Below are 14,243 nucleotides of genomic sequence, written 5' to 3'. Positions count from 1 at the left end.
GACAGTCTCCCTATGCAGCCTCAGCTGGCTTGTACTTCAGTATGTAGACCAGTCTGCTCCTGAAATCAGGGACCCCCCTGCCTCTCCTGAGTGCCCAGCCACAGCCTATTTCTGATTCACAGTGTAGTGACGAGGCCCTTGAGTAAGCTGACGGAGACCGGGAAAAAGACAATCAGGCTGCTTTATTGTTATCATCCACAGACCAGCCACAGCACTGGGAAGGGAGGCTGAGGCCGGTACAACACCCACCAAGGCAAATTAAAGACCCCGGTGGCTTTAGAGACATGATGCTGAATAAGTTAGGGTGATGCTGCTGCTCGAGGCTCGAACTTCTCACTTCATGTTCTTGACAAAGTCCTCGCCTTTCTTGATGGAGGCTTTTAGCTCAGGGATGGCCTCGGCAATCATTTTCTCCTCAAAAGGAGTGATCTTGCCAATGCCTAGGTTCTTCTCCAGGCCGTTTTTCTGGATAAGAGGGGAGATGGTAACAAGTGAAACCAAGTTAGCGTGGTTTGGTGGCACAGCCCTGAAATCCTAGCACCCAGGAGGCTGAGGCGGCAGGGGCTCTACCTCGCCCAGCCCCTCACGGGGGATTCTAGGCAGGTGCTTTACCACTGAGCCACACCCCAGCCCCTCACTGGGGGATTCTAGGCAGGTGCTCTACCACTGAGCCACACCCCAGCCCCTCACTGGAAGATTCTAGGCAGGTGCTCTACCACTGAGCCACACCCCAGCCCCTCACTGGAAGATTCTAAGCAGGTGCTCTACCACTGAGCCACACCCCAGCCCCTCACTGGAAGATTCTAGGCAGGTGCTCTACCACTGAGCCACACCCCAGCCCCTCACTGGAAGATTCTAGGCAGAGGCTGCTGGGCTTAGCTGCATCCCAGCCCAGGAGGGATCAGCTGCTTCCAGAGCTCATCTGGCCTTGACAGCATTCACAGTTGCCACACCCCCAACCATACTTGCACTGCCCTGTGATGGGCCCAGCTCTACACTGAGACACCCACTCTCCCTTCCCTAAAGTCAAGCAAGCACCACCACAGCCATGGTCGCCCTGGATACGCACCCCCAACAGCAAGGGTGTGGAGAAGTAAGTGCACTCCGTCTCCTTGGACTGAACAAAGGAACACTCCACGACGCCTTCCTTCCCGTTCATGGCGTCCACAAGGGAGAAGACGAACCGGGCCCCAGCATAGGCCATGGACAGAGTGGCAGAACCTGGGAGAGAACAATGGGTCAGCACAGCCAGTACCGCACCCAGGCCCCAGGAGTGTGCTCCAGAAAAAGCCCCTGCACCCCACAGCTCCTGGTGGAGAATCGGGTCTGCACCTCCCCATTTCACTGACATCTCACCCCAGAAATCTGAGCTGCCTTCTAGAACTTTCTCTTCAGGCAAGGGCAGATGCACCTGGAGGGAAATACTCATTCCCTACCCAGGGACAAGCACTATTCCTGTCATGCTAACGTTCCTGGTCCCCAGTGTCAGTGTCCCCATCCCCAGAGATGCCTGGGACTTCACCTGCTCCAGCCTTGGCCTTCACGACTTCCGTGCCAGCCTCCTGGATCCTCCCGGTGAGCGCGGTCAGCTTGTCTTGGGGAAAGTCAACCTTGGGGGTACACTGCAGGGCAAGCCAGGACTGTGTGAGGAACTTCCTGTACGACCCCCGGCCCAATCCCTGCTCCACAGTGCATTCCACCTTCCATCTCAGCCCCACCGCAACCAGACACCAGGCCTCATCCTCAACACAGCAGTGCGAATGTAACCCAGGGCCTCGATCATACCAGACAGGGTCCCCACCACTCAACCAGAGACCAACGTCATTTTCTATGATAAAAGCAAATTCACTTTGTTCAGAGGGTTGAGACAGATCTTATGTAGCCAGGCTGGCCTTGAAGTCACGATGCAGCCAAGGATACCTCTGAATTCCTAACCTTCCTGCTTCCACCTCCACATGTTGGGACTGCCACCATGCCTGGCTCCCCCGATTGTGTGTGTACACATGCATACATTTCCAGGCCTGAGGTTGACGCCAGGGCTCTCCATCAATCACCCTCCAGCTGACATGCATGCTTTTAGACAGGGTCTCTCACTGAACCCAGAGCCAACTCAGCCAGGTGGACAGCCCAGTGAGCCCCAGAGACCGTTTTTTCTTCTCCCTAGCACTAAGATGACAGGCCTGCATCTGGCTTTTTCTACATGGGTGCGAGGAACCCAGCTCGGGTCCTCATGCTCGCACGACAGACCCATTACTGACTGCGCCTCCTCCCACCCACCCCTCACTTTCCAAGGGTTTTGCGTACTGAGCAGCATGCTCCACGGCTGCCCGCAGTGATGTGGATCCATCAGAAGACAAGGTGGCATCCCATCAGCTCACCTCCATCTCTCCTCTACGGCCTCCATTTACAACAAGTTCTCCCACCTTCTGGGAAACCTGCACCCACAAAAGAGCTTGGAGAATCACTGTTTTAGATTTGGATGTGAATGCCTTCTGTGTGGGGATGCCCATGGAAGCCACAGAGGGCAGCAGATCCCTGGAGCTGGAGTTACAGGTGGTTGTAAGCTGCCCCATGTGAATGCTAGAAATGAACTCAGGTCCTCGGCAAGTGGTCCTAACCACTGAGCTCTCCATCTCATCTTAGTCATCAGGATGGGTGCCATGTTTCCTCTTGCTTCTCTTACAGTTACACACTTTAAAACAAAATTCTATGCAAAAGCACTAGATGAGTCCTCATACCCAAGGGGCTACAGAGCTGATTTACCAATTCAACCCTTTTGTTTTTGTTTACTACAGGGCTTGATGCAGCCAGGCTGACACAAACTCACTACATAGCTGATAAGCCTGAATCCTCTCGCCTCCACCTTCCAGAGTGGGGATGACAGCTGTGCACCTGTGTGAACCTGGCCTCCCACACGGTCTGCTTTGATCTCATGGGATGTTTCCCACAGAGCGCTGGAGCCAGCTGCTTCTGATTCCACCCAGTTCCATAGGCTGTAGTCAGGACAAGCCTAGACAGCTGGGTTCCAGCCACAGCAGAAATCCCTCCACAATACACAAGCGGGTCCCACTTACCCTAGGCTGTTCCGAGAGCTTCAGGGCAGCCCTGAGGTGTTTGTGATCTTAAAGCTTCCTGCAATCCACCCATCAGTCCCTCCTTCTCCCTCTCTCTCTCTCACACACACACTCTGTCTCTCTCAGTCACTCACATACCTGAGAGATCAAGGGGATGATAGTCTTGCCAGCGTGGCCACCAATGACAGGCACGTTGACTCGAGCGGGATCCAAACCCTGTTCACAAGGCAGGGAGTCTGTTAACAAGACTCTGAGCAGAGACAAGTCGCAGTCACCAAGGGCAGACTGGAAACCCAGGAAGCTCACAAGCAAACCAGGATACCCAGAGTCTGGGCCCTATCATGTGATTAGTCACTGTGAGCAGGTGCAGGAGGGGGGACAGCCTGTGCAGGGGTCACTGCAGGCTCCTCCATCACAAGCCGGACCGTGTTGCCCACCCCTCCAGCCACCCAACACTGTCATCCAACCAGAGGACAGCAGCGATCCCTCCTAGGGCTAATGTCATTCTTCATGGAAATGCCCTAACTAGTGGCCCACATTCTGTTCCAGAGGAAGAGTTCTTCTCCCTCAACTCAGAAATCAAAATCATCCACACACTGGAGCCGGTCGGCAGAACAGCAGACTCAAGGCACGAGAACAGACAGAGGCTGAGGCGGCTCGCAGGCTGAGAGGGCCGGGTGCCCGGGCAGGGACCAGAGTTGGGCTCCAGCACCCATGTGGCTCCCAGCTGCCTCTAACTCCAGCTCCAGGAGGAACCGATGCCCTTCTCGGGACACCTATGCACTGCACTCACATGTGTACAATTCCACACAGACCCACAGACACATATACACACACACACACACACACACACACACACACACACACACACACACACACACACACGTATATATATAGAATTAAAAACAAGACAAATGTATGTCTACTCATGTCTCTACATATTAAAACAACAACAGGCTGGGCAGAGCCCAAGAGTCAAGAAGCTGGCCAGATGTGACTCCTTCAAGGTAAGCTACTACGGGTAACCCAAGGGAAGGATCTCTGGAACCTTCCTAAGTCCTTTTCACTACATATAAGGACTAGGAGATCAATCTAGTTTTTCCAGGGCATGGTGAATGGACAGACAGGTGGCTACCATCCAAGAGTGGATGAGGTAAGCCCGAACCCTGATGCCCTGGGAAGAGGTCAAGGGCCGAAGGCACACTAAGCCAGGTAGTAGCTGGCCAGTCTGAGCCTGTGGGGTTCACTGCCTGCTCCTACAGAAAACACTGAAGCCAGCTACAAAGACTGAAACCCCCAGGTCCAAGTCCTCCGCCATCTTCCCTGCCTGAGCAGGAGCAAGGGTAGCAGAGTTTAGAAAATAGGCAACTGAGAGGCACTCGCAGGGCCCATACCTTCAGCTCTGCCACGAATGTGTTCGCTCTCACGATGTCAAGGGTCGTCACACCAAAGATCTTGTTGGGGTTGTAGACGCCATGCTTCTTGAAAACTTCTGCTGTGATGGGGATGGTGGAGTTAACCTAGGAAAACCATGAGATGGATGTCAGCTGAGGGTGGAGCCCAGCAACAGGCCCTGCCAACAACTGTTTGTAAGCCACTTGCAAGGCAAGGAGCCATGCCATGTGAACAGACACCCTTTACTGCAAGGACACAGGAGGCTGGCTAAGAGGAGGTGAACAAGTAGATCCAAGTTCTGTCCTAATGAACCAGTGACTTTGGGCAAGCTGCCTGACTCCCTGGAACCTACAGAATTTATCTGTGCAATGCTGTGCTGGTTTGAATGAGAATGACCCTCGTCCTTATAAGCTTGTAGGTTTGAATGGTTGGTCCCTAGTTAGTGGAACTGGTTGGGAAGGACTAGGAGGTGTGGCCTTGTTGGAAGAGGCGTGTCACCGATGGTGGGCTTACTCAGATACCACAGCAGCAACCTACGTACCTACCTGCCTGCCCGCCACCACACCCCCCACCATGATGAGCATGAGCTAACCCTCTGAAACATAAGCAAGCCCCCAATTCAGTGCTTCCTTTTACAAGCTGCCTTGGTCACGTTGTTACAACAACAGAAGAGTAAGACAAACGAAGACTATGACACCTTATGAGGTGTGAAGATCGAATGACTTAATGCAATAGGGGAAGAGCCAAAGACACCAGCCAGGGCACAGAAATCAAACAGAATAAAATGGCCACCAGATCTGTGTTGTGCACTTAATGTAACAGAGGAGACGAGTCACAGGCTACAACAATCCTGGGTGAAAGGAGTTACACAGGTGGGCGATTTAAGCAGTGCATGCTGGTGCACCTGTGACTCCTCCATGCCAGCACCTAGGAGGCAGAAGTATGACCGAGTTGTTGGCCAACCTGAGCTATACAGTGAGACCCTGCCCACCCGTCTCCCCTCCAGGAAGAGGAGGAAGAGGAAAGAGAAGGAGGAGAAAGAAAGGAGATGGGTATTCCAGGTGGGGAAAGGGAGGCACAGAAAGGGGAGGTGACCTGGCTGAAGGGAGTCAGTTGGAAGAACCAGGTTCAAGCTCTTGATTGGCAGTTTTAGGATACATTCCAGGACCTCTCAACACCTCCAATGTGTGCATCATTGTATTACACACATATCAGCCTTGCCCCCTGTACTCACCGGGTTGGCAATGATGCAGATCATGGCTTCAGGGCAGTGCTGGGCACAGGCAGCCGTCAAGGTGGCCACAATGGTAGCGTTGGTGTTGAATAGGTCATCCCGTGTCATTCCTGGCATGGTCCAGGGTGAGAAAGCCACAAAGAACATGGTGAAATTTCAAGAAATATTTATCGTATTTTTATTTATTTTCTGTGTGTGTGTATGAGAGAGAGAGAGAGAGAGAGAGAGAGAGAGAGAGAGAGAGAGAGAGAGAGGTGTAAATCCACACACATCAGCAGAGATTTATTTATATGTGTGTATTTGAATGTGGTGTGTAGGCTCACAGAGGCTCCCTAGTAAGACCTTACTCAAGGTCAGAGAATCTGAGCCCACTTTACCCAGCAGGGCTCATAATGAGATGATTTGGCCACAGTGTGGTTACCAGGTGTTTGGAAAGGTCTACACTTGGCTGTACAGTGTGCTTTGATCTTGCAAGGGGGAGGTCTTTTGCCTCGCCCCTTGGCATTATATAAAAACCCCTTTGGAATAACCTCAAGACGACTGGTTACTGACCCAGGGCCCTCCCGAAGCTATCCTGTGTCTGTCTCTCACATCATCTCCTTCTATTTCTTTGTTTTTTTTTTTTTTCGTTTTTTGTTTTTCGAGACAGGGTTTCTCTGTGTAGTTTTGGTGCCTGTCCTGGATCTCACTCTGTAGACCAGGCTGGCCTTGAACTCACAGAGATCCTCCTGGCTCTGCCTCCCGAGTGCTGGGATTAAAGGCATGCACCACCACTCCTTCTATATTTCTATCTAATACTTTCTCATTTCTCTCTCCTTCCATCAAGAACCCTTCGACAGGATGAAGCTGGACTCTGACAGATTCCCACAATGTGGTGGGCCTACTAAGCTTTAAGTAGGTGTTGGATCCCTTGGAACTAGAGTTATAGGCATTTGTGAGCAGCCCAATGTGGGCGCTGGGATCTGAAATCAGGTTCTCTGATTCTGCCCTTAATAGCTGAGCCCCCTCTCTACCCCCACCACCACCCCAGGGTACCCCCCAACACGCACGCACGCACGCACGCACGCACCTGGCTTCCTGGGCACTCCAGCTGGGATCACCACCACATCACACCCTTTTAGGCAGTCTGGCAGCTGCTCAGGTCCGAGGTAGCCTGGAAAGAAGACCCCATTAGAGCAGTGTAACCTGTATGAGCCCAGGGAAGCCATCACATCTGAGGGGAGGGAACAGAGAGCTTAGTCCCCCAGGAGCTGGGATGACAGATGTGTATCTCCATGCCCTGCTTCATACTCCTAAAACAAACTATTTATTATTATGGGGTGTGTGTGTGATCACAGCCAGCTGTGGAGGTCAACTCTTGGGGGAATTGGTTCTCTCTTTCTACCTTCATGTGGGTTCTAGGAAATGAACGCAGCTCACCAGCTCACACAGCAAGGGCCCGCGCACACACTGAGTCATCTTGCCAGCCTCAGCTTTCTTGTTTTTTGTTGTTTATTTTTGTTTTTTCGAGACAGGGTTTCTCTGTGTAGTTTTAGTGCCTGTCCTGGATTTCGCTCTATAGACCAGGCTGGCCTCCAACTCAGAGATCCACCTGCCTCTGCTTCCCGAATGTTGGGATTAAAAGTGTGCGCCACCACTGCCTGGCTTTTTTTTTTTTTTTTTGAGACAGGGTTTCTCTGTGTAGCCCAGGCTGTCCTAGAACTCAGAGATCCGCCTGCCTCTGCCTCCCAAGTGCTGAGATTAATGGTGTGTGCCGCTGCCACTGACCACCACCGCCAGCTCAGCCTCCTAAAAGACAACACCACTTAAGTATTTGTAGAGCCAAGTGCAAAACAGGCAGCCACTTGGTCATCTGTGCAATTTCACTCTAAAGTAGCCTGCAGCCCCCGATTTTGACCATCCAGGTTCATCTGTGATCCTCCTCTAGAACTTGGACCCTGGCTCACTGAGCACGGCACATGGGGGCGTCTCCAGGGCGGCCACGCCCAGTACCTTTCACAGTTGCTCTGGTCTCGATGTGACTCAGATCTGCTGCCACACCGGGTGTGTGGGCGATATCGTAGAGGGTCAGGCGGCTCACTAGGGGGCTATTCTTCAGGAGGAGTGAAAGGGGCTGCCCGATGCCCCCGGAAGCTCCCAGCACGGCTACTTTAGCATTGTTCTAGAAAGAAGCAGAGAGACAACACTTAGGACAGAACAGTGCTTCTTTAGATGACGAGAGGCCAAAGAATGAGCCAGCAGCCATATCGACCAGCTTCACTGTGGTAGAACTGTGGACCTTCACCCCAAAGTCCAAGTTCAAATGGAGAGAACAGAGGCCTGGAGATGGCCGGATGCGAGGGTCACACTCCAATTTCTTTCTATGATAAGGAGGCAGCTCCACCCGGTAGCCAGCTGGACCGGCGAAGGCAGCCTTATCTCTGATCTGTAGTTTAGGAACTGTAAATATTAACCGAGAGCAGCAGCCCCTAGGAGCTGCACTAGGAGTGGGGGAGAGCTGGAGAGAAATATTCCTGTCGCCATGGGGGGCCCCACAGGGCCAAGGCCTCCCCACATACCCAGTAGCACTGCACATCACTAACGCACACCCTCTTGTCTGTTCTGCCTTTCCCCACCTCACGGCCACTTCTGAGGAACTGGGATTGAACCTAGAGTTTGCTCCTGTTAGGCCAGTGTTCTGCTACCATCTCCACGCCCAGCCCCTCGTCACCTGCACTCTAAACCACCTTAAGATTACTTGTGGGCTGGCAAGATGACTCAGCAAGTAAAAGCACTTGCTGGCAAGCCTGAGGACCTGAGTTCGATCCTCAGGACCCACAGAGTGGAAGGACATCAACTCCAGAAAGCTCCTCTCTGACTGCAAGCATACCCACACGTTAACAAAACTTAAAAATAAAGATCACCTGCAACACTTAATACAACATAAACATGCAGACAATTGTGAAGACTATTGTTTAGGGAATAATGGCAAAAAAAAGTTTGTACATGTTCATTATGTAAGTAGTGTATTTTTGAAAGATTTTTATTTTTATTATTTTTTTTTTTTTTTGGATTTTTCGAGACAGGGTTTCTCTGTGTAGCTTTGCGCCTTTTCCTGGAACTCACTTGGTAGCCCAGGCTGGCCTCGAACTCACAGAGATCCGCCGACCTCTGCCTCCCGAGTGCTGGGATTAAAGAGATTTTTATTATTTTGACTTATGCCTGTATGCTATGTATATGTATCTGCATGAATGCATGCCATGTATGTGCATGTCCAAGAAGGCCAGAAGAGGGCATCAGATCCTTTGGAACTGTTACAGGCAGCTGTGAGCTGCCCAGTGTGGGTGCTGGGAACTGAACTCAGGTCCTCTGCAAGAGCAGCAACTGCTCTTAACCTTTGAGCCATCTCTCCAGTCTGTTTTTTCCTTTTTGAACATTTTCAGTCCAAGCCTGGCTGGGCCTGTGGGTGGAGGCCACATGGACACGCAGCAGGAAGTGTATATAGAACAGTAATTAATGCTGTAATAAGTAATAATGGGTTTCAGTTATCAAAAACCAAAGCCCAAGGTTAGGGTGTAGCTCAGTGACAGAATGCTTGCCAAGCACATAGGAGAGGACTTGGGTTCCAATCCCAGTACTGGAAGAAAAAAGAAAAAGGTGCACTCAGGGGCAGGAGAATCCCGAGATAGAGAGCAGTCTTAGCTACACGGGTAGGCCCTGTCTCAAGATCAAATCTAACAGGGAAGCAGTGCAGGAAGAACCTGGCCTCTCAGGCCCCGCCTGCCCCAACCTGCTCCTGTCTCATTGCCTCCCATCCTCCACTCGGGCACCGCCAAGCTGCTCTCCCTAAGCACACCTCCATCATTTCACTGGACAGGGCAGCCCAGCCGGGGTTCCATCAAAGCAAGTACAAATGGGGAACGGAAGAAAAGCATTCGCGTGGTTTCTGTTGATTCTACTGCTTTGAGATAGGGCCTATTATGTAGCCCAGGCTGACGTGAAACTCACAGGAAAAACTAGCCTGGGCTCACAGGTCTGCACCATGACACCTAGCTTAAAATCTTAAAAACAACAACAAAAAACCGTTTAGCCAGGCAGTGGTGGTGCACACCTGTAATCCCAGCACTCAGGAGGCAAAGGCAGGAAGATCTCTGTGAGTTTGAGGCCAGCCAGAGCTGTTACAGAGACACTATCCCCACCAAAAAATCTTGTTTTTAATCTAACAAGTAAAAATCTTAAATGCTACCAAGAGACATAAAGAGCTAGTGCCCACCCTAGGGTCTTTAGGTGGGCCTGCTCTGTTCAATATTGATGGGACCCAGCGTGGGGGAATGAGGAGGGAGAGGCTTTCCTCACTCAGTCCTATGCTGTGCACCGAGGTACACCAGCAATTCTGTGTACCTAGTCCTCCAGTAATGAGATCTTTTTTAAAAATGTTTTTTGTTACATTTGATTATCTACTTAGTCAGTAGACAACTTGCTGGAGTCGGTTCTAATTTTCCACCATGTGGGTGAAAGAGTGGGATGAACTCAGGTTGACCAGCTTGGGGACAAGTGCCTTTACCCTCTAAGCCATCTTGTCAGCGCCAGTGGGTTCTATCCAAGGCATTATCACAGTGGTTCCTTCCAACCCCATTGGCATTTGCTGAGAGCCCAGAGTCCTGATCAAGAGTTTACTGCTTGGCAACTGTTCTGAAGATGGATAGATTGTAAAACATTTCATTCACACCTCTGCTTTCAGAATTTAAGTCCACAGTTTTTTTGTTTCAAAACTTCTACAGCTGTGTTTCTACTACATGGATGCACAGTATATATTAAAATTAGATACATGGTGGCTGAGATACATGGAGGACTTTGGCTACATTTTATCATTGAGATAAAGGATCCAAAGCCTAGAGACCAAACATAGTTAGTTCCAGGTGCCTTTGGACTTACTCCACTGTTTTCTCAAGAGCTAACTGGACACCCAACTGGCATTTTCTTTTTGTTTTTGAATTTGGTTTTTCTAAATCCAACCAAAGCTAAGCCTGCTGAGCCTTCCCACTACCCTAAACTTGCTCTCTCCTAGAAGTCTTTACACTCTTACCACTGAGTCATGCCCCAGCCCCTCACTAGGGGATTCTAGGCAGGTGCTCTACCACTGAGTCATGCCCCAGCCCCTCACTGGGGTATTCTAGGCAGGTGCTCTACCACTGAGCCACACCCCAACCTCTCATTGGGGGATTCTAGGAAGGTGCTCTACACTGAGCCACACCACAGCAAGCACGCTACCACTGAGTGCTACCTCTAGCAAGCTCTTCCAGAACTCTTACTCATCTCAGTAAAAACCAGTATCATAACCCCAAACCTTGGCATCATCCACGACTCCACTCTCTCCTGTATCTGATCATCAGCAAATTCAGTTAGCTCCACCAATTTTCACCACATCCACAGCTGTCACCCAAATTAGTACAGTGACTTCTTACCTGTCTCCCTTTGCCTACTAAGTAACTGTTCTGTTCAAAATGGTACTTCCCTTTTGAGAAAATGTCCAAATTGTACAAGCCTTGCTGGGTTCTCTCCACCCTCCCCCATATTCTCAATCATTCCAGGCCTCCCTGCTCCACACGCCGGACTCTCAGTACTGTCCACCTGCCTGGAATCCTTTCTACATGTGATCTATGTTTTCTCCTGGTCTTCACTGAAATGTCACGTTCCCTGTGCCTGTGAGATGGCTCAGCAAGTAAAAGCACTTGCTTCAAAAGCCTGAGGACAGGAGTTCAATCTCTAATCTTCCCACATGGAGGAAAATGAGGATAGACTCCAGCAATGTGTCCTCTGCCCTCTGCCATTCCAGTGCGCACATACACATACAGATACCCACACCCACACCGCCCTTCCCCCCAATTAAAAATAAAATCTCAACTTCCTTCCTTGTGAACCCTGACTTTTTCCTCTGGGGCTCACTACTAAAACACTTTAGAACAAGGCAGAGACAATAACATATCTACTATAGAATTCAGGGGCTGAAAAAATGGCTCCATGGGTAAAGGAGATTGGCTGCCAAGCTTGATGACCTAAGTTCAATTCACATAACCTACATGGTAGAAGGTAAAAACCAAGCTGCCCTTACCACATGTGAAACATGGTACACACACACACACACACACACACACACACACACACAGAATCAATAATTTTTAAAACTTTAAATCAAAACACAGTTCTGTGCTTCGCTCAATGCACAGATGCAACCACCAAAATTCAAATGGAAGCTGGGCATAGTGGCCCACACTTTTAATCCCAGCATACAGGAAGTACAGAGGCAGGTGGATCTCTAGTTTGAGACCAGTCAGGTCTACACCAAGAGGTCCAGGCCAGCCAAGGTTGCACAGTGAAACTCTTTCTAAAAAAACAAAAACAAACACACACAACTGGGCTGAACCTGGGTTTGTAGCTCAGTGGCACAAAACTTAAGGCCCTGAGTTTGACTCAGTGCCACAAACCCGCCAGCCCTCAGCCACACTCTGCACTATCTATGCTGAGCTAACCCGACTCTACTTACTCCTCAGGAGCCATCTTCATCTCTACCTACCAATTATTTCTCATCCACCCCAGTCCGCTTCTCATTCATCTTGGTATCTGAGCCCCCAGGGCCTTGTATGCCTAGGAAGTGTCTACCACTGAACTATGTCCCTATAACTTTGTTTTATGTGAGACAGAGTCCTCCTAAGTTACCCAGGCATGTCTCAAACTTCTAATCTTCCTGCCTCTAACTCTTGAGTAGCTGGGGTTACAAGCATGCATGACCATATCCAGTGTGTAATTATTTTAAGTATTTTTGTTTCCTTTTTTTTTTGGTGTGTGAGTTCATGTGCAGGTACCTAAAGAGACCAGAGGCCAGAAGGCTTCAGATCCTCTGGAGCTGGAGTTACAGTGGTTGTGAGGCACCTGTCTTGGGTCCCAGGAACCAAACTCTGGACCTCTGCTAGATTAGCAAGCACTTTTAACTGCTGAGCATCCCTCCAGCTCCTGTATCTATATTTTTCAATGACCTGATTGAATGGGAAACAGGAAGACATGACTTAAATGAGCAGAAATTCAGAGTTCCCTCAAATTGTCAGTTCCCTTTTGGGGCATGGTAATTATTTCTTAAGCCTTGGTTGTATCGATTTTGCTAGAGATTTGTAAAAACACAGATCCTACTCTCTAAACAGGATCCTGGCACTCCATTTTTAATTGATTCTGACATGCACTAGTTAAAGAACCACTGTCCAAGTAGAAGACGACTAAAAATAGCTTAGTTGTAGGTGTCCAAGGCCAAGTCTACCCAAGGCAGGGATGATCCTCCAAGAATAATCTGTAAGAGAAAAAGGCTCCAGTGGAGGAGATGGTTCAGTGAGAACTAAGACCTGAGTTCAAATCCCCAGTTCTCCAGCCTGGCAGGTTCAAAGGCCTTGTTCCAAATAAATAAGGTCTAGAGCAGTGGTTCTCAGCCTTCCCAATGCTGCAACCCTCCAAAAACACTTAAGTTCCTCATGTTGTGGTGGCCCTCAATCATAAAATTACTTTTGTTTCTACTTCATAATTACAGTTTGCTACTGCTATGAATCATAATGTAAATATCTGATAGGTGACCTCTGTGAAAGGGTCGTTTGACCCCCAGGTTGAGACGCGCTGGTTTGGAATGATGGAGCAGGGTACCCGATGTCTTTCTCCAGTCTCTGCACACCCATGTGCACATACACCACAGACACAGAAAAATAATTTTTGGAAAACGAGGCGTGATGGTGCATGCCTTTAATCCCAGCACTGGGGAGGCAGAGGAGGATCTCTATGAGTTCGAGGCCAGTCTAGTCTAAATAAATAAGCACAAAGAAAGCAATCTCTTAGTGGTTAGACCACGGACAGTGATCAGGAGCGCTGAATTTCAATCAATTCTGTCACATTACCGTAACCTTGACTCGGTTCTCTATCCTCAGGATGCCTGCACTACAAAATTAATACTACACGTTATTTCTCTTCCTCATGCATAATTCATACGGACGCTACAAGCAGAAAATTAGTTCAAAGCAATGCAAAGTTGCATAAAATGCAATTTGCTTCCGGATCGAGAGCTTGGGATTCTGTACCTACAAGAAGCGCAGACTCTCGGGGGAAACCTGGCCCGGCTCTGCCCCTCTCCCAGGCTTTCCACACAGAGCGTCGGTCGGGACATGAGCCGGGGCGGGGGATGGGGGGCCCTGAGGTCCAGGATGAGCCTGGCGGGTGAAGAACCCGCGCGTTCCGGGGATGCACGTGCCGGCCCGGAGTTCCCCGCTGGGCTGGCAGCCCCTTCGTACCTGGGCTGAAGTGCTGAAGCTGCGGCGGAGAGCGGCGCCGGCAGGCCGGGCGAGAGCGGACAGCATGACTGGGGCGGGCGGGGCACGGACCTACAGGCGAAGGAGCCAGCAGCGGACAAGTGACTCCAACGACCTCCACTCTGCGCAGTGTCCGCCCGGCGCAGGGCCACCTGATCTCGCGAGAGAAGCCCCCAAAAGCCGGTCTCCGCGCCACCAAATCTCGCGAGGCAGGCTCGGCCA

General features: G+C 50.4%; 1 protein-coding gene across 1 annotated transcript; it reads right to left on the bottom strand.

Annotated features, from left to right (window-relative positions):
- Nucleotides 1-163: 163 nt before the first annotated feature.
- Mdh2 (malate dehydrogenase 2) lies at nucleotides 164-14,187 on the bottom strand. Its single transcript, XM_052753991.1, has 9 exons — nucleotides 14,004-14,187; nucleotides 7,696-7,864; nucleotides 6,773-6,856; nucleotides 5,704-5,813; nucleotides 4,469-4,594; nucleotides 3,213-3,290; nucleotides 1,523-1,622; nucleotides 1,070-1,221; nucleotides 164-465 (listed from the first exon to the last, which is right to left on the bottom strand). The coding sequence occupies exons 1-9, from the start codon at nucleotides 14,067-14,069 to the stop codon at nucleotides 334-336; spliced, it is 1,017 nt and encodes a 338-aa protein (XP_052609951.1). The 5' UTR covers nucleotides 14,070-14,187; the 3' UTR covers nucleotides 164-333.
- Between the last annotated feature and the right edge of the window lie 56 nt (nucleotides 14,188-14,243).

Source organism: Peromyscus californicus, unplaced genomic scaffold (assembly GCF_007827085.1).
Source record: "Peromyscus californicus insignis strain IS unplaced genomic scaffold, ASM782708v3 Scaffold_2__1_contigs__length_46816999, whole genome shotgun sequence".
NCBI lineage: Eukaryota > Metazoa > Chordata > Mammalia > Rodentia > Cricetidae > Peromyscus > Peromyscus californicus.
The sequence above is the reverse complement of the archived record's forward strand: the minus strand, read 5'-3'. Positions and strand labels throughout refer to the sequence as shown.

Coding starts and splice junctions, on each gene's coding strand:
- Mdh2 (XM_052753991.1), bottom strand. CDS start 14,069: ATGCTGTCCGCTCTCGCCCGGCCTGCCGGCGCCGCTCTCCGCCGCAGC. Junction 6,857..7,695: donor GACCAGAGCAACTGTGAAAG/GTACTGGGCGTG, acceptor TCTTCTTTCCAG/GCTACCTCGGACCTGAGCAG. Junction 5,814..6,772: donor TGGAGTGCCCAGGAAGCCAG/GTGCGTGCGTGC, acceptor GGACCATGCCAG/GAATGACACGGGATGACCTA.